The 18,370-nt window shown below is 40.0% G+C and overlaps 1 protein-coding gene across 1 annotated transcript in view; it reads left to right on the plus strand.

Annotated features, from left to right (window-relative positions):
- The window catches only part of PTER (phosphotriesterase related), a 61,167-nt gene extending 42,830 nt beyond the window's left edge, over positions 1 to 18,337 (plus strand). The window contains exons 4-5 of the mRNA XM_057733948.1: positions 10,787 to 10,927; positions 17,507 to 18,337. Coding sequence (XP_057589931.1) covers positions 10,787 to 10,927; positions 17,507 to 17,717 — 352 coding nt within the window. The 3' untranslated portion in view covers positions 17,718 to 18,337. The remainder of the gene's footprint in view (positions 1 to 10,786; positions 10,928 to 17,506) is intronic.
- Positions 18,338 to 18,370: the final 33 nt, after the last annotated feature.

The raw sequence follows: 18,370 nt of genomic DNA on the forward strand, positions 1-18,370 counted from the left end.
TAGAGAGGGTGTGGAGAAAAGGGAACCCTCCTACACTGTTGGTGCGAATGTAAATTGGTGCAGCAGCTATGGAGAACAGTATGGAAGTCCCTTAAAAAACTAAAACTAGAGCTACCACATGATCTAGCAATCTCACTCCTGGGCATATATCCAGAGAAATCCATAATTTGAAAAGATAACATGCACCCCAATGTTCACTGCAGCACTATTCACAATAGCCAGGACATGAAAGCAACCTAAATGTCCATTGACAGAGGAATGGATAAAGAAGATGCGGTACATATATACGATGGAATATTACTCAGCCATAAAAAAGAATGAAATCATGCCATTTGCAGCAACATGGATGGACCTAGAAGTTGTCACACTGAGTGAAGTAAGTCAGACAGAGAAAGACAAATATCATATGATATCACTTACATGTGGAATCTAAAAAAATGGTACAAATGAACTTCTTTACAAAACAGAAATAGAGTCACAAATGTAAAAAGCAAACTTACGGTTATGGGAGGAGGGGGAAGGGATAAACTGGGAGATTGGGATTGACATATACACACTACTATATATAAAACAGATAACTAATAAGAACCTACTGTACAGCACAGGGAACTCTACTCAACACACTGTAAAGACCTATATGGGAAAAGGATCTAAAAAAAGAGTGGATATATGTATATATATAACTGAATCACTTTGCTGTATTGTAACACAACACTGTAAATCAACTATACTCCAATTAAAAAAAATTTTTTAAGTCTACATTTGTAGAGAGCACTTAGGACATAGAAACACAAACCTTGAGCGCATTTCAGTGTGATGTCATGTGCTGACACTGGCCACAGCTATTCTTTCATGAATGCATTGCCTATTCTATGTCTGCCTGGGACAATGGAGAAAGAGAGCGTGCTGGGGTCACAGTGTCTGATTCTACTTCTGACACCAGCACTTGCTGAGTGACCTTGAGCAAGTCATTTAAGCCTCCAGTCTTTTGCTCACCCGTCAAAAGGGGTTAAGAACAATTATTTTTTAACCCTTAATGTGTTAGGCAAATTTCCCCCTGGTTATTGTCTATCATGGTTTTCCTTTCATTGCAAAACTTATTTAAAAAGAAATAGAGGGACTTCCCTGGTGGCACAGTGGTTAAGAATCCACCTGCCAATGCAGGAGACACCAGTTTGATCCCTGGTCCGGGAAGATCCCACATACCACAGAGCAACTAAACCCACAAGCCACAACTACTGAGCCTGTGTGCTGAAACCACTGAAGCCAGCGTGCCTAGAGCCCGTGCTCTGCAACAAGAGAAGCCACTACAATGAGAAGCCTGCGCACTGCAACGAAGAGTAGCCCCAACTCACTGCAACTACAGAAAGCCCGTGCGTAGCAACGACGACCCAATGCAGCCAAAAAAATAAATAATAAAAATTAAAAAAAAAAAGAAAATCCAGGCAAATATTGGACAAACTGAAATGAAGCACAACTACTTAATATACCTAAAAGTGCCAAATAAAATACAATTAAGTTATGCTGGTAATTGGTATGTGTTGAGTATCCCACATTGCACTCTTTAACACAGGCACTTGGGTGATTCAGCCCAATGTCAAGAGCAAATGAAGACACTGGTCCTGTATTCTCTCCAATACATTATACCCACCACAACCTTCCACAAGTAATTTTTTTCTTCTAAAGCCATTTTTCATGACTCTGACACCATTCCCATGAAATGTGACATTTTAACAAATAGGATTGCCGTGTCTATGAGATTTATCTTCACTCTCCTCAAGACCATCATTCCCTGAACTGTGTATCGCCTTACATGAAAAACGCCACCTCTTTTGTGCTCTGTGGCAGCTGGAAAGTTCATATGGTAAAAAGCTCTTCCTAGGGTGGATAAACTGTGAAATGCATTTTAAAACGAAGTTTTAATTACATTTTGCAATTCAGAGCCAACTTCTGGTTTTAGTGTAATTTAAACAAGGGTTTTTCTCTCTGGCAGCCATCTGTTCCTTTTCCTTAAGCCTACACTTATGTCATAATATTGAAAATGTGACGTCATTCCCTGCTATGACGTCATTAAACATCTCTGTATGATAAGGACCCAAGCGGAGAATTGAATCACGTGGGCGGAAGATGCTTGTTTAAATACAGATAATGCGGAATACGTAATAAATACATGACAATCTGAATTATTTTTCTATTGCTTTTCATTGCCAGTTACTCTCTACAGTTGAAAAGTCTGTCCCATAAAAGTAATGCTTTATCACAAAAAGAATCCTCTAAAAAAAGACAAAAGAATCTTTAAAATACCTACATATATGCAAATAAACCAGTATATTAATGCGAATAAACTAGTATATTAATGTGAATGCACCATATGAATTGATGGTTTTTAGTTTGTGTGAAACCAAAGTCCCTGATAAATATTTAATTGAAGTAATAAATTATACTTTCTAGCCATAGACAATGTTTAGACCATACATGAAAGACGTACATCATTCTATTCAGTTTCTATTTTTGACATTAAAAAATAAATTGAAATTCATCAATTAAGAATTTTTCAGATTTTGTACGTTAGTTGCAATTGCCATTAGTAGTATAGGAATATATATGAATAGTGTTTTAGAATGATATTAACATTGAATTTATTAGATTATAGTAATTTATACATTAATTTCTTTTAAACATTGTATTATAAATATTTTAAAAATTATTTTAGGTTATTACATCAATATTTCTAAGTGAGTTTAGTAATTCTTTTAAGCAGTTTTTGAAGAACTCATAAAATTGTAAAGAATCTCACATGACATTATCTGTAAATATTCACTGGTTTTAAATTAAGAAATTCAGTGAAGAGGGAGACAGATTTTTTTGGAGATTCTTTTGTGGTAAACAATTTTTATAATAATCAGTCATTGAAATTTAACATTGTTTTAAATAAGTCAGTTTTCTATAAGCATCCCCTTATTACTGTATTTTTAAATTAGAAAAAAATTTTTAAATTACCTGGTCAAGTTCGTAAGTTTTGGCACTGAATATATTCTGTGGTTACTGTATGCGTCAGGCCCCGAGCTAGTCCAGTCTCAAAATAGAGCGACACTCATGGTGCTCACCCTCCAGGCCCCAGAATTCACAGGTGGGAACGGTTGAGATGGAAAGTGCACTAGCCTAGGAGTTGGAATTCCTGGGTTCTCAATCACTTAAAAGACCCAAATTTAGTTTCTTCATTTCTGCAGTCATGTTACTATGCAGCATCAGTATTTCACCAGTTCATTAGGAGTTTCAGAACCTGCCCTTTCCATGCTCTTGGTAGCATTTAATGATGCCAACATCTAATGAACTGCCTACGACAGGCCCTGGATTCTCCTTCTCTACTGCCGTCACTATGTGGACCGTGTCCCATCACACACTCTTCCTTCTTATTCTGGTCAATGACAGCATTATTTGCCCAGATATTCATCTAAATTCCCCTCCCCTCTGTACCCCTACACTAAGATCTCCAAATGCAGCCCCACTGATCCATTCCTCTGCTGTTAACTTAATTCAGGTCCTCATTTGTCACCTGAACTACTGTAACTGTCTCCAAACAGGAATCACTCCCTTGGCTTTGCTTCCTAATCTAGCCTCCACATTGCCACCATTTGGCTCTTTCCAAACACAAATCTGATTACATTCCTCCATCCTAATTTACAATCTTTCAATGGTTCTGCATCACCTTCAGTGCAAAATCCAAACATCTTGGTCATCTGATCCCCACCCATCTCTCCATCTCGTCTCCCATCCTCTCTAGCGCAAAGACAGAATCTGGGCTAAAACCACACTGCCTGTGACTTTAAGTAACCTGTGCTGTGGGTTCTTACCTGCTTCTCACACAACCTAGTCCCTTTGCCGTGAATACTCTATTCTCTGGTCTACTAGGCAGAGTCTTTCTTCAGCATACATCTCATCAGAGATTTTTTTTCTCTATGAAGCTTTTCCTGAACAAGCCAAGCAACGTTTGATATCTCCTTCTTTATGTCAACCCAGTCCCTAGTCACACCTTCTTAAACTCGGTAAGGTCTGAAAAGCCATGTTTCCATGTCTCTTTTCCCTAATAGACACTGATCTTCTTGGAGAATGAGACTCTGTATTATTTGTCTTTGTTTTTCCAGCTCATACTTCATAGTAAGTAGACGATCAGCAATTTCTTATTAGATGGATGGATGGATGGATGGATGGATGGATGGATGGGTGGATGGATGTGTCTCCCCTCATGCACTTTAGCTCCAATAAACTGCAGCCTTACTTTCTAGAAACAACAAGCTCTGTTACCTCTCAGTAGGTGTTCTTCTGGATTATTTATCCTTCACCTGATACTTGAACCCCACCAACCTACATCTGAATAGTTTTCTTCAAGACTCAACTCCAATGAGTCGCCTCTTTCATAATACTTTGTATTTTTACTATCAAAAGCTTTCAACATGTTTAATTGTAATTATTAACTTAAATATCTGTCTCCTTCCCTAGACTTTCAGTTCTTTGAGACAGCTTACATTTCTTATTCATAGGAATGTTCCCAGCACAAAGGCTAGCACGGGGTAGGTGATAGTACAAGACAGTAAATGTTTGCTGAATTAATTCATGAAGGTGTGCTTGAATGTATGAGATGGAATCATGTATTTGGGAGTTCTTTGAAACTGTTAAAAGCCCAAGACAAATGTTAGGTAATGTTATCATCTTGATCACACCCACGTGTTACATTCTTTCCTCTGCTTCCTAGTTCTTTCTTCCCAGAGAGCTCACAGACCCTTGTCTAAATTATCACTTCACACAGACTTCCTTGCTCCCACTCAGAGTGCATTCTGACATTAAACTAAACCCCTCAGCTCTTGGATAAGATCTAGAATATAAAGAGGTTTGAAAAACACAGAATCAACTGTCTTGCGTTTTAGTACCGGCCTTAAAACGCAATATGTGATAACTGTATTCTGAAATGAAGATAGCCAAATAGTGTCAGAGAACTATTTTCTTAGCTAATAGCAATATATTTGTCATATATATGCCTGTTCCTTACATAGAGAGAATCTGTTTACTGGTTGAGGAGCAAAAGTGTCAAACATGCAACAGAAGAAATGATATAATGTGAATAACAACAACAAATACTTGATACGAACATCTCATCTTCCTCTTGGGAAATCCCACAATATTTTGCAAATGACATTGCAATTGACTTTATCCACCTTGAAGAAGGGGCTTTCTCCAGTGTGAAATGCAGTAGCTCTTCTGCATCTTGCAATCACCTCCCTGACTATGTAAGGCAAGAGGTGAACGATGTTTACCTTAAAGGCTGGGGAAGACTGGAATAAGAAAGAATATAATTATTCATGGATATAGAATGTGGAATGAGGAAAACTGGCTGAGGTTGACACCTTCACTCTTATAAGAAGTGCTGTGAGATCACTGATGGTGGGGAGGGGCAGGACCTCTGCTTAATCCTCATCTGAAAGACATCAAGCGGAGTACACCTTCCCCTGGTTCCATTCTGACATCTGGGGTCAATCCTTTCTCCAAGTGAAGAAAAAGTCACATGCATAAATGCAACTTCAGTAGCACCTTGACAGTCCCTGGAAGTCATCCAGCTGAATGCCAGTTTAATGTAGTTAAGTTGTCTTGTTAGACACTCAGCGGTGCAGGGTGAGATGCTTTTGTGATGGGGTGTATTTCTCCATAGGTAAGTGCTGATGTAAGGAATGCAGTGGCTGAGGCGGGTGAATGCTGTCATCACAAAAGGGGCGGCAGGGTCTAAGAGCTCGGCTTCTGAACATGAACACACCTTGCACTTATTCACCAGCTCCTCATTTGGGAAGCTGAAATTTACAAGCTTTTCTGAGACTTAGTTCCCTCATCTATAAAATGCGGAGGAGCATACTTTTCTCATGTTTGTGTAAGGATTAAATGAGATTGGGGCCGTTTTTAATGCCCGAGGATTATTAAGTGTTTTATTTTCTTGCTTCACCTACTTCTCCATTTTACCGCCTCATTAATATCTAATAGCAAACGCATTTTTTTCAGGGCTGTCTTCTGGAAAGCATGATCACTGACACTATTTTTTTCCCATGGATTTTATACTGTGTTTCCTCCTTCAATAGGGAGAATGGAAGTGAACTCATTTCTTAATTGCCTTCACACTAATGTTCAGTTTTCTAGGGTGTGTCACATCATCAAATGTCACTAATAATAATAATATATGTATATGTGTGTGTGTGTGTGTGTGTGTGTGTAACCTCCTGGTTTTTTTTAAAATAATACCTAGTAAGTTTTTTTCTTTTTTTAAATATTTGTTTATTTATTTGGCCATGTCAGGTCTTAGTTGCAGCACACTGGATCTTCGTTGCGGCACTCGGGCTCTCTAGTTGCAGCATGCGGGCTTAGTTACCCTGCAGCATGGGGATCTTAGTCCCCCGATCAGGGATTGAACCCACGTCCCCTGCATTGGAAGATGGATCCTTAACCACTGGACCACCAGGAAAGTCCCTATCCTGGCTTTTTAATGACGGCAAATTTGTCTGTCTCCTTTTTAAACTGCATTCTCCTCATGTCCAAAATAGCAGCTTAATTGCTTCTTTTCTGAAATCTTCTCCCCTACATATGACTGAAATTTACAGAGGGGCCATTTCCCTCAAAGTCACCCTCCTTGCTACATGCTGCTCTACAGCATAAGAATTCCCAGAAATTATATTTGAAACTTACAGGTGTAGATGAATCTTACTGAACACGTTCGTCTTCCTCTAGAAAGTGAGATCTACCTTCGGTACCATTCTTCAGATAACATTTACAGCACAGGCAGGATTTATATATAATTGGCATCTGGAGATCTGGAGGCCTACGTTCTCATCCCTCTCTGAGATGAGGCTTTTGGAAGATCGCATCCAGAAAGATCATTCAGGGCCTTGTGGGCCACTATAAGGCCTTGGCTTTTTCTCTGAGGGAAATGGGGAGCTATGGTGGGTTGTGAGCAGAGGAGGGACCAGATCTGGCTTAGGTGCACAGATAGACTTTGGCTGCTCTATTTGAATAGACTGTAATAGAGTAAAGGCAGAAGCAAGGAGAATGAATGGGAATGTAATGCAGGCACCCTACAAGAGAGGATGGAGTTTTGGACCAGGACGGTAGCGGGGGAGGTGCTGACATATTTGGATTCTGGTCATATTTTGAAAGTCAAGCCAAAAGTCTACCTTGATGGGCTAGATGTAGAGTGTTTTAGCAGAAGAGAAAGGAGAAAACACCAAGGTTTTTGACCTGAGCAGTGGATGGATGAAGTTACCATCAACTAAGATAGGGAAGGGTGTTGGAGCAGCTGGTTTGGGGCCAGGCATGAGGGGTTTAGTTCAAGGCATGTTAAGCTTGAGTTGTCTATTAGACATCCAAGTAGAGATGGCAGGCAGACAATTAGACGTGCAAGTCTGAACTTCAGGAGAGAGGACCTCATCATAGAAGACCCTTAGTATGTGCCCCTTAATAACTGAAAGAGGCTTAGAGCAACATCAAGCTCCTAGTAAGAAAGTAAGCAATGGTCATGATTAATATAGTTCCTTCTCCTCCTCTGACATATCATTAGAAATATCCAAAATAACTGTAATGGTCAAATCCTGTCTATTATATGTAGTTATTCTTTGAGCTACTGATTGAAGACCTCCGCAAAGTAATCCTTTCTTAATTTTTTGGATAAGTTCAATTTTTCTTTTTTTTTTAATTAATTACTTAATTTATTTAGCTGCGTTGGGTCTTCATTGCTGTGCACAGGCTTTCTATAGTTGCAGCCAGTGGGGGGCTACTCTTTGCTGTGGTGCATGGGCTTCTCAGTGCGATGGCTTCTCTTGTTGTAGCGCACGGGTTCTCAGGTTGCGGGCTTCAGTAGTTGTGGCACGTGAGCTCAGTAGTTGTGGCTTGCAGGCTCTAGAGTGCAGGCTCAGTAGTTGCGGCGCACGGGCTTAGTTGCTCCGCAGCACGTGGGATCTTCCCAGCCCAGGGATCAAATCCATGCATTGGCAGGTGGATTCTTAACCACTGTGCCGCCAGGGAAGTCCCAAATTCCATTTTTCAAGTACAGTTTTTGAGGGTACTGCAGGGAGGGAATTACATTTCAAAATAAAAATTAAAAAATACAATGTGCACACAAAGTCAATGTAATTCTGGAAAACGTCCTTTGAGGATAAAAATATGTAGCAGTAGGAGAAGTCACACAGTATGATGATTAAGAGAGTAGATTCCAGCCCCAAAATCAATTTATATTCTGGCACATCACCTTGAGTGAGCATCTAATCACTACACCTCAGTTTCCTCATCTGTAAAACTGAGACCAGATACTAAATGACAGAGTAAATATAAAGCACTTAGCACAATGCCAGACACATAAATTCTTATATTTGTTGGATATGATGATGATGGTGATGAACAACGTTACTTTTTGTTTTCAATTGGAACTAAGATTAAAGATTTTCCTGGGGCTTCTCTGGTGGCGCAGTGGTTAAGAATCCACCTGCCAATGCAGGGGACATGGGTTCGAGCCCTGCTCCAGGAAGATCCCACATACTGCGGAACAACTAAGCCCGTGCACCACAACTATTGAAGCCCATGCACCTAGAGCCCGCGCTCCGCAACAAGAGAGGCCGCCGCAACGAAGAGCCTGCACACCACGATGAAGAGTAGCCCCCGCTCACCACAACTAGAGAAAGCCCGTGTGCAGCAATGAAGACCCAATGCAGCCAATAAATAAATAAATTAATTAATTAAAAAAGAAAGATTTTTCTATAGCTTTTCATTTACCATGGACATACACTCAGTGTATCACTTAAATGTTTAGAAAACTTAGTCTCAAGGCATTTAGGCCAAAAGAAGCAAAAAGATGTTGAAATCAGAAATAAGAGTCTGATCCAACCTGTTATGGGCACCTGCATTCCTTTTCTTGACTCTCCACCCTGCACCACCCCAGTATTTTGCCCATATTGGTAATTAACGAACTGAATGGACTGACTCAAAAGGAAAAAAATACTAAACTTCTCTTCCCCCTTATGTTATTTTAATTGTGTCTATTGCGTTTTTAACCATCGTTCTTTGGGGAAAACAGAATATGTTTACTATAGAAAAACACATATTCTTTTCGCCTAGTAATTTTGGAAGCAAAAATGGTCTCCATGGTAAGAAGAGAGAACAGGAGGAGTATTAATAGAAGGTAGCACAGAGCTAATGTACATTTTATAGTATAAAGGAAAGACTTTTTTAGCCTCCCTGCCTAAAACAACATCGTGAACTCTAAGTTATGCTAAATTGGTAAAGAGAATAAAAAGGAGCCGGCTACGATATGATTACTCAGAGTAAAAGTAAGAGCAACTCCCAGGCAGCAGCCCAGGACGGCAGCATCCTCTCACACTCCAACACAGAGGTTTAATTGGTCCTCCTAGGGTTTGGAAGAGAGGCTCTGAAAAAACTTCTGATCTCTTAGAAGCAGATTTATAGACATATAATAGTGCTTTAATCCTTGGATCCTGGCGTTGCCAAAGCAATAGAATATCAGAATGGATCAAAGCCTAATAAGACAATGCGTATCTGACATCCCAAGTCTTCTCCAGGCCAATTTTGGATTCCAAACACTTCCTTCCTCTAGGTCCTTAACCCCCACTTCACACTACGTTTAATGAGGAGTATTTTTTTCCTTCCCAGTTTTTCCATATTGTCTCCTGGTAGGATTTCTTTCTTCCTTCCTTCCTCCCTCCCTCCCTCCCTCCCTCCCTCCCTCCTTTCCTTCCTTCCTTTCTTTCTTTCTTTCTTTCCCGTTTCTCTCTGTGCTTGAATCTCTACAATGGCATTTTGCGGGTTAACATGATGCATCTTTTTCACTCGTTAGTCTCAATTTCTTGAGATAATCTACCCCATAGCAGACTCGACTCTTCTGTCTATAGGCTGCACTTATCCTGTATTTTTCTCCTTTTCCATTCATTTACATAGTCTTACAAAAAGTGACATTCCTACTACGATCGCTATTGAAGTGAGAAGCTATCATGAAATTATCATAAACTAATACACTCTTATTTAAAAAATAAACACACTGGAACATAAATACCCGTAGGAGTATTGCCCCTTTTAAATAAAATGGCAGTGATAGTCACATAGGCTTTGGAATTAATTTTAGAACGGCTTTATCATCTTCACAAGAAAATCACCCTGTTACCTTACCCTGGCGTCACGTTTCATCCAGATCAGTATCACTCACCTGATTCTCCAGTCCTGATGCCAAATTTCCTTTCCACAGTTCACAGCAGTCCCACTATGGATTTTCAAAGGAACACACTGCGTAACCTGAAGACAATTCTGAAAAAGAATTACAAAATTGTTTTGAAGACGGCAGCATACTTAAAACATCTATAGTCCCCAAGTCCTTGAGACGGGAAAACTCCCTTTTGGATGGGAATTTTCCCTAATTTCTGGTAACAAATTGAACCGTTTTATAGTCACATCATAAAAGCCACTCAAAAGCTCTTTTACTTGATTTCAACTATATTCCAGTATATAGTGTGCTTAGAACTTTCAATCTGTGTATATGGAGCACATGCTCTTGTTATTTTTTGTTTGTTTGTTTGTTTGTTTGTTTGTATTGGGCTGCACCATGAGGCATGTAGGATCTTAGCTCCCCAACCAGAGATCAAACCCCCGTCTCCTACATTAGAAGCGTGGAGTCTTAACCACTGGGCCACCAGGGGAGTCCCTGGAAAATATGATCTTAATAGTAACAATATGTCTGTCTTATTGTCTCTAGAACTCTCCTCGATAAGAAGGAACTGCTGGAGTTTGCTCAACTTGGCTGCTACTTGGAATATGATCTCTTTGGTACTGAACTTTTTCATTATCAATTCAATCCGGATATTGACATGCCCAATGATAATAAAAGAATTAAAAGGTAAATATGATGAAATCTCTCACAGCATTTCCTTTTACCATCTCTTTTGGATTTTCATATCTGGGTGGGTATTAGCAAAGATTCAGAAAACAGAAAGCAGGCAGAACCAGAGACTTGCAGAGAAAAATATATCAGTACTGTTTCAGGGAGGCAAATCTCTATATATTATTTCGAGGAGAAAATGAGTCAGCTTAAGTAGGCAAAAGCTTAGCAGAGCCTTAGAAGTTCAGTGCAGATGGGCAGCTGATAAGAAACACAGGTAATACTCAATCCCTGCTATGACAATAAAAGAACAAACGACATTTCCCTCTTTCTATTCCTAACGAAGTAAGCTGTTTACTTCCCAGGTTGACTGCCCCTAAGGTTAGGAGGTCCTAATCTCCTGCAATGAATTTTTGAAATGCTTTACTAAAAATATTCACTAAACAGGTGATTGCAACTTAAAGGCTATAAGTATAATATCTAAAGGTCAAACATTATATAAAATCCAACCTCTCAAAATTGTCCAATATTTTAGGGGTGAAAGCAAATAAGTGTAGAAGTCATTCTCTGCAACCAAGTAGAAAGTTTCGGGAGTCAAACCTGGATGGCTACCTGGTTTGTCTTGGTTACATGGTGATACAAAGACTGAATGGACCAAGTTAGGGAATCTGGGAGGAGAATTAGATTTGGAATTGACAGGATGACTTGAGTTTGGGAACACAGCGTTGCTATCTGGGGGGGCCCTGGGATAAGGGTGTGAAGCTCAGGACAGAGATCTGGACATAAATCTGGACATTGATGGTTTGCATATGATAGTTGGTAGCATGGGAATGAATGAGAAAACTCAGAGAAGAGAATGAGGACAGAGCCCTGGGGACCACAAACATTTAAGGGATGAACTCAGGAACGGACCCTTGGGGACAGGTTGAGAAATTTTCAAAGCGTTAAGGATATCCGGGAAATGCATTGTTTATGGAAGTTGGTGAAGAATACTTAAAGCAGAAGGGCTTGAACACTTGTAATAGGTGGCAGATGTCAAGTGAGATAAAGACGGAAAAATATCTCTTGGATTTCACAATCAGGAATTTTGCATTTCACAGTCAGTAAGTACAGTCTTGGCAGAAAAAGCTTGAGAAATGAGTAGAAGGTGAGGAAGAGGACAGAGAATTCGGAGGCTACTCTTTCACGAAGCGTGGTGGTAAAGGGAAGCAGGACTGTCAGGCTGGAGCTAGAAAGACCAGACAGGACCAAAGCAAGGTTTTGTTAGGAGACAGACAGGGAGAGTGAGTCCAGGGAAGTGGCGCCTATTCTAAAGGGTTGTTTTAGAATTTATACGAAATAAAGTATGCAGTTTTTAGCTGAGTGTCTGGGGTAGAATACAGAAGTGGTCAGTCAATGTTAACTTAAAAAAATCTGGGGACTTCCTAGATAGCGCAGTGGTTACGAATCCACCTGCCAACGCTGGGGACATGGGTTCAGCCCTGCTCCGGGAAGATCCCACATGCCGCGGAGCAACTAAGCCCATGAGCCACAACTATTGAGCCTGGGTGCCTCAACTACGGAAGCCCTTGCACCTAGAGCCCATGCTCTGCAACAAGGGAAGCCACTGCAATGAGGAGCCCGCGCTCCACAATGAAGAGTAGCCCCCCTTGCCACAACTGGAGAAAGCCCGTGTGTAGCAACAAAGACCCAATGCAGCCAATAAATAAATAAATAAATTAATTAATTAATTTAAAAAATCTGGACAGATAAGAGATATAGAGCTCCTAAGGAGACAAAAGATGGAATCTGGGCAGCAAACAGAAAGTTGATTGAAAGGAGCTGTACTTTCTCCATGGAAATGAGAGCAGGTGAGGCAGGTAATGGGGCGAGTGCAGATCAATGTCTTGGTGAGAGGACCAGGAAACTGAGGACGGATGGCCCCCTATGATCTCTAGGGGACCTGTGAAGGAGACAAGGTCATCTCTTGAGAAAGAGGGGAGAGATTCAGGGCAGGACCCTGTAGAGGAGGATGAAGGCTGGGAGTGGATAGTGTGTGAATGAGGGAGAGACTGTTGTGCGGAAGAGCCAGTGGAGACCAGAGATCATGACTGCGTGACTGTCTACTGGCACCAGTGTGCATGATTTGGTGATTATTTCCCTAAAAAATGTTCCGTGTTTTTGTAGTAGGACCAAAGAAGTTTTGTGAGCAGAAGTAATAGATGTAAACAGAGAGCTCGAGGGGTGGGATTTTGTCTGAAAAACGTGGTTGATATCCAGGGGGACAAGGGAGGGGTTGACATGAAGGTCAAGAAGGTTGAAGCTGGAGGGAAGGAAATATAGACAGAGATGGTGAGATGTCTAGGAATAACACAGCAGGGGCAAATCCCTGGGTGCTTGAATGAAGTGAGTGAATGCAGATAGTGGAAAAAGGTGAGCAAAAAAGTAGAAGGATGGAACTCGTGGTCAGTGTAGGAAACAGAAGGTTGGGTCAAAGTAGTTCTCTATGATGACCAGAAGCAGAATAGGGTTCTGAGTGTAGAAAACTGGTTGGAACGGGAGTAAGCCAAACTGGAGAAGAGAAGTGCTGTCCAGAAACTGTGAGGCTCAAGTAGCAGGAGTTGAGCACATGTACACTGGGGTGAAGGGGGAGGTCTGGAGCCAGTGGCCACAGCTGAGACAGCCTCAGGGTGTTTCCCCTGGGAAGTCAATCTTTACACGTACGTCTTCTGCTTCCCCCATGTAGCTGCACACCTCCTTGATGAGCTTGTTGATAGTAAAATACGCTTCAAGTTTAATATCATCAGAGAGAGTTTGCTGATCAATGTCACAGTAGTTATATAAATACGGAGACGCTCAGCTCTGCATGAGCAAACTGCTTTGACTGTCTTGACCAATATCACTAGGTCTTTTTTTTTTTCTACTATGAAAACCAGTTCTTTGATAAAAGAGATTTATTGTTTTTTTGTTTGTTTTGTTTTATGATTTTACTTGCCCAAGAATACCATTCAATACAGGCAAACAGGTTTCCTAGGGGCCCTACTATCTTGGACCATACTCAGAGGTAAAAACACTCTGGAATTTAAAATGGGGTGATGTGGTAGATCTTTTTCATCTTCCATGACCTCAAAACCATGATTTCCTGATGAATGCCCTCAACACGTTATACAGTTCATCTTGGAAACAGGAAGTTTGCTCCCAGGACCTTTCTCTAAGCCCATTTGTGGCAGTGAGGTGTATCTTTTGCACCCCTATGCTTTCCATGAGGATCCTAGACCATCTGGAATAAAAACAGGGATTTTCAGAGGGCAATCTATGGAGATAAGAGCTTTCATTGCACCAGTGTAAACATTCTAGATGTACAGAAATATATCAAAAAGTATATACATGTGCCTGTGCCTTCGTGTATATCTATGTATCTGTGTATGTGTGTCCCTAATCTTCCATAAATTAAAACCATGCATGAAGTCAATGGACTCAAGTACAGCTCACAGTAATTACTAAGTGACTTTATGGGTGGTGTGTGCACCAATAGTATCCCCTTGTCCCCACCTCCTGGGCATCTGATTTTCATCACTCGTCCGCAGTCCTTCTCTGAGCCTCAGGAATCTTAAAGCTTTGAAGTGCAAGAACAGAGAAGCACGCTTCTGCCTACCTCGGGTTTTCAGCACCAGAAATTCTGTGTCTAACACCTGTTTTCAATCTTCTGCTCCATTTCTCAAATCTTATTATATCTCTGCCTTTTCACACTTTGTAGTCTCTCTCTAATATTTGTTTGCAAACACTAACTCATTTGTATTTCTATAATTACTGTGAGTTTTTTGTCTTCTCATCTGTAGTGGTTCCTTCCTTCTGCCCATCTCTCTCTGACTACTGTTCTCCTACACAATGGTACAGCCTGTGAGACGATCTCTTTTTTTAGGAGTGACCAGGCAGTTTTCCTGATAGTCAGGATATAATTATGTTTCTAGAGCCAGAACATTCTCTTTCTCACGAGATAAGTAGTCTCCAGATTCTTGACAATGAGTTCTAATGGTTCTCATTTTCAAATGAGTATCTTTCCTTACTACTGCACAATTCAATAACTTTGTGTTTCAGGATATGACACAGGCCTCTTACAGGAATTTATCTATATGAGATGCCTCTGTAGTAATAAGATATCTTTTTTCTCTCAGACAAGGAAAAAAAGACAAAAATATGGAGAAATGCTCGGAAAATATACAAGGGGAAGTGTACCCTAAAATTTCCTTTAATATGATACTCCTTTTCAGTTGGGGATCAGGGTTTGCCACACGAAGTTTTTAGCATTGCGCATGCACCTGTCAAGTCCTTCTCTTTTTTCATAAACGATCATATAACTGTCTTAGACAATTCCCTTAAAGAGAGTTTATTCGAAAGTAACTTCAGATCAGAACTTTTGGACATTATACAAATTTTAAAGTGGCAAATAATGCCTTACCCCTATATAGGGGAAGGTAGCGGTATAGGGAACACAGGGTATAGGGATTAAGAGGTATAAACTATTATATATAAGCTACAAGGATATATTGTATAACATAAGAAATATAGCCAATATTTTATAATAACTATAAATGGAGTATAACCTTTAAAACTTGTGAATCATTATGCTGTACACCTGTAACTTACATACTATTGGATATCAACTATACTTCAATAAAAAGAAAGAAAGAAGCAAATAATGATGGTGCCACATAGCACTCTTAAGTACTTTTAGGACACACACGAGGTACATGTGATGTGAATGCAGCTTTCTAGACTAAACACCCAGGTTGGCTCTTTTCTGGCATTCCTTTGGCCTGCAAAGACAAGATCTAATCTTTAAGTATAATTTATTTTTAAACATTCTGTTCTTAGAGGGCAAGGCTTTGTGCTCGAGTTTTTTGGTGTAGTGGCCCACATTTTGCTTACAATAGTAGTTATTAAGTATGACTCATGCACTAGAATGCCAAGAAATGCTGCTGAAACAAAAAGGATGCCTTTCAAAATAATTATCCCTTGGAGGAAGGTGCTGCCCTTCTATCTAGATCCATTTGGGAATTTAGGGACCGAAAAGACAAGACAGAAAATGCCAGAGAACAGCATGGTCTCCAAGCTGTATCTCTTGCCATCAGAGACGCATGGAAGTCACGGCAGACACTGCCCCGGGTCCAGACACGTACAGATGGTGGCTGTCAGGAGGTGACTGACTCACACTACGGATTATAGCACTTAACCAAGCCAAGAGGATTAGATGTTTAGACAATAGGCAGGAAGCTGTTCTATAGTCAACTGACTCTAAATTTAAAGGAACGGCTCATTATTTATAGCAATCTTATGGAAATGGAAGGAAGATAAATTTTTATTGGTCAACTTAATCCAATGCTCCCAGACTACTAGTAAGTCCAAATTCCCCAGAGGGACCATAACTAACCTTTTAGAAATGGCTAGCAATCTAAAATACAACACGAATGAACATATCTATGAAACAGAAACAGACTGACAGACATAGAGAACAGACTTGTGGTTGCCAGCGGGGCAGGGGGTGGGGGAGGATGGATTGGCAGTTTGGAATTAGCAGATGCAAACTAGTATAAATAGGATGGATAAACAACAAGGTCCTACTGTATAGCACAGGGAACTGTATTCAATATCCTGTGATAAGCCATAATGGAAAAGAATATGAAAAAGAATATATATACATATATAATAAGAATATATTATAAGAATCTATTATAATAGATTCTTATAATGTACTATAAGAATACATAAGAATATATTATATATATATATATAATAGGGTCACTTTGCTGTACTACAGAAATTAACACAACATTGTAAATCAACTCTACTTCAATAAAATTAATTTAAAAATGACCCTCAAGCTCATCATATGCCCTTCATTTTCTTTTTTTTTTTTTTATTATTTTTTTGGGGGTACACCAAGTTCAATCATCTGTTTTTATACACATTTCCCCATATTCCCTCCCTCCCTCAACTCCCCCCGCCTCGAGTCCCCCCCACCCTCCCCCTCCCAGTCCTCTAAGGCATCTTCCATCCTTGAGTTGGACTCCCTTTGTCATATACCCTTCATTTTCAAACCAACTGAATTTACTCTCAGAACATTTTACTTGTGTGAAGACTCCTATTGTTTCCCTATTTCAATCACAAATAGTCATTGATTTTATTTGCTAGAAAACAAAGGAGAGAGAGAAAATGAGATCTGAAAAATGGGTTGACTAAGCGAGGCATTTTCGAGTGCAGAGCTGGATACAAATGCGGAATACAGTTATTTAATAAAATGCTCAAGTAGATATTTATTCAAACTGGCACATCCTATTAGAAGCGATCTTTAATGCAAGACTGCCAGGCATCGTCATAAATATCACAGGCTAGGAATTTCTGTGTGCATGGAATAAGGATCCTGTTCCTACTGGGAGGCGGTAATATCTTTATCATCACCACGTGACATTTATTAAGGGTCTCCCAGGTCACGTGCCGGCTTGGAAGGCGGTAGTATCTTTAGGACAACACCATAGGCTTATGAGTTAAAAGTTTAAAGCACTCTGAAACTTGTAAACGTGAGACCAATGCCATGTAACGAGTGAACGTTTTTCACAGGGTGCGTCTTCTGGTGGATGAGGGTTATGGAGATCGGATTCTGATGGCCCACGACATACACACGAAGCACCGGCTGATGAAATACGGAGGTCACGGCTACTCTCACATATTCACCAACATTGTCCCGAAAATGTTGCTCAGAGGTATAACTGAGGCTGCACTTGATAAGATACTGATAGAGAACCCCAAGCAATGGCTAACTTTCAAATAGGATGGCTGTTATAAATTCACACCTTGAGTACAAAGCGTGCGGGGAACAGACAGTGATTGCAAACCCGCTGTGAGATATTAATCAGGGCTACATAGGACTAATGACAGAGCCTTTCCTTTGTATGGGAATCAGAAGAGTTCTGAAGCTGGCTTTGACATCAGTACCTTTAGGGAGTTATGAAGCCTAATTAAGCCCAATCGTTTTTCCTTAAGAAAATAAATACAAAAGTACCCATTTCCAAACAATGATTTACAGTCTAGATCCCCTTAGTGGAGGTTTGCTTCCTTTTGTATTGTTTTCTTAATCTATCAGCTGCGCTCCTTGAGAAAATTTAAAGTGTTTCTAGTTAAATTACCCCCTTCTGGAGCAATCTAATGTTTCTTGTAATATTGATGATTCTACTAATTATCCTGCTGTTCTTTAATTAATGTTAATGAATAATATGGCACTTTAAAATCGCTTCTGCAGCAAGGGAAGTTAAATTTTGAGACTTTTTTTTCTGTGCAAAGGATACTGTAATATAATTACCAATTCGCCACAGTAAAAATATTGTGGAAGCTTAATTATATTCTGTTCATCTATCTATATATACTTATAATAAATCAGTTTTGTTGCCTGTGACTTTCTGGTATCCAGTTTTCCTATAAATTTCG

This window comes from Hippopotamus amphibius, chromosome 4 (assembly GCF_030028045.1).
Source record: "Hippopotamus amphibius kiboko isolate mHipAmp2 chromosome 4, mHipAmp2.hap2, whole genome shotgun sequence".
Classification (NCBI taxonomy): Eukaryota; Metazoa; Chordata; class Mammalia; order Artiodactyla; family Hippopotamidae; genus Hippopotamus; species Hippopotamus amphibius.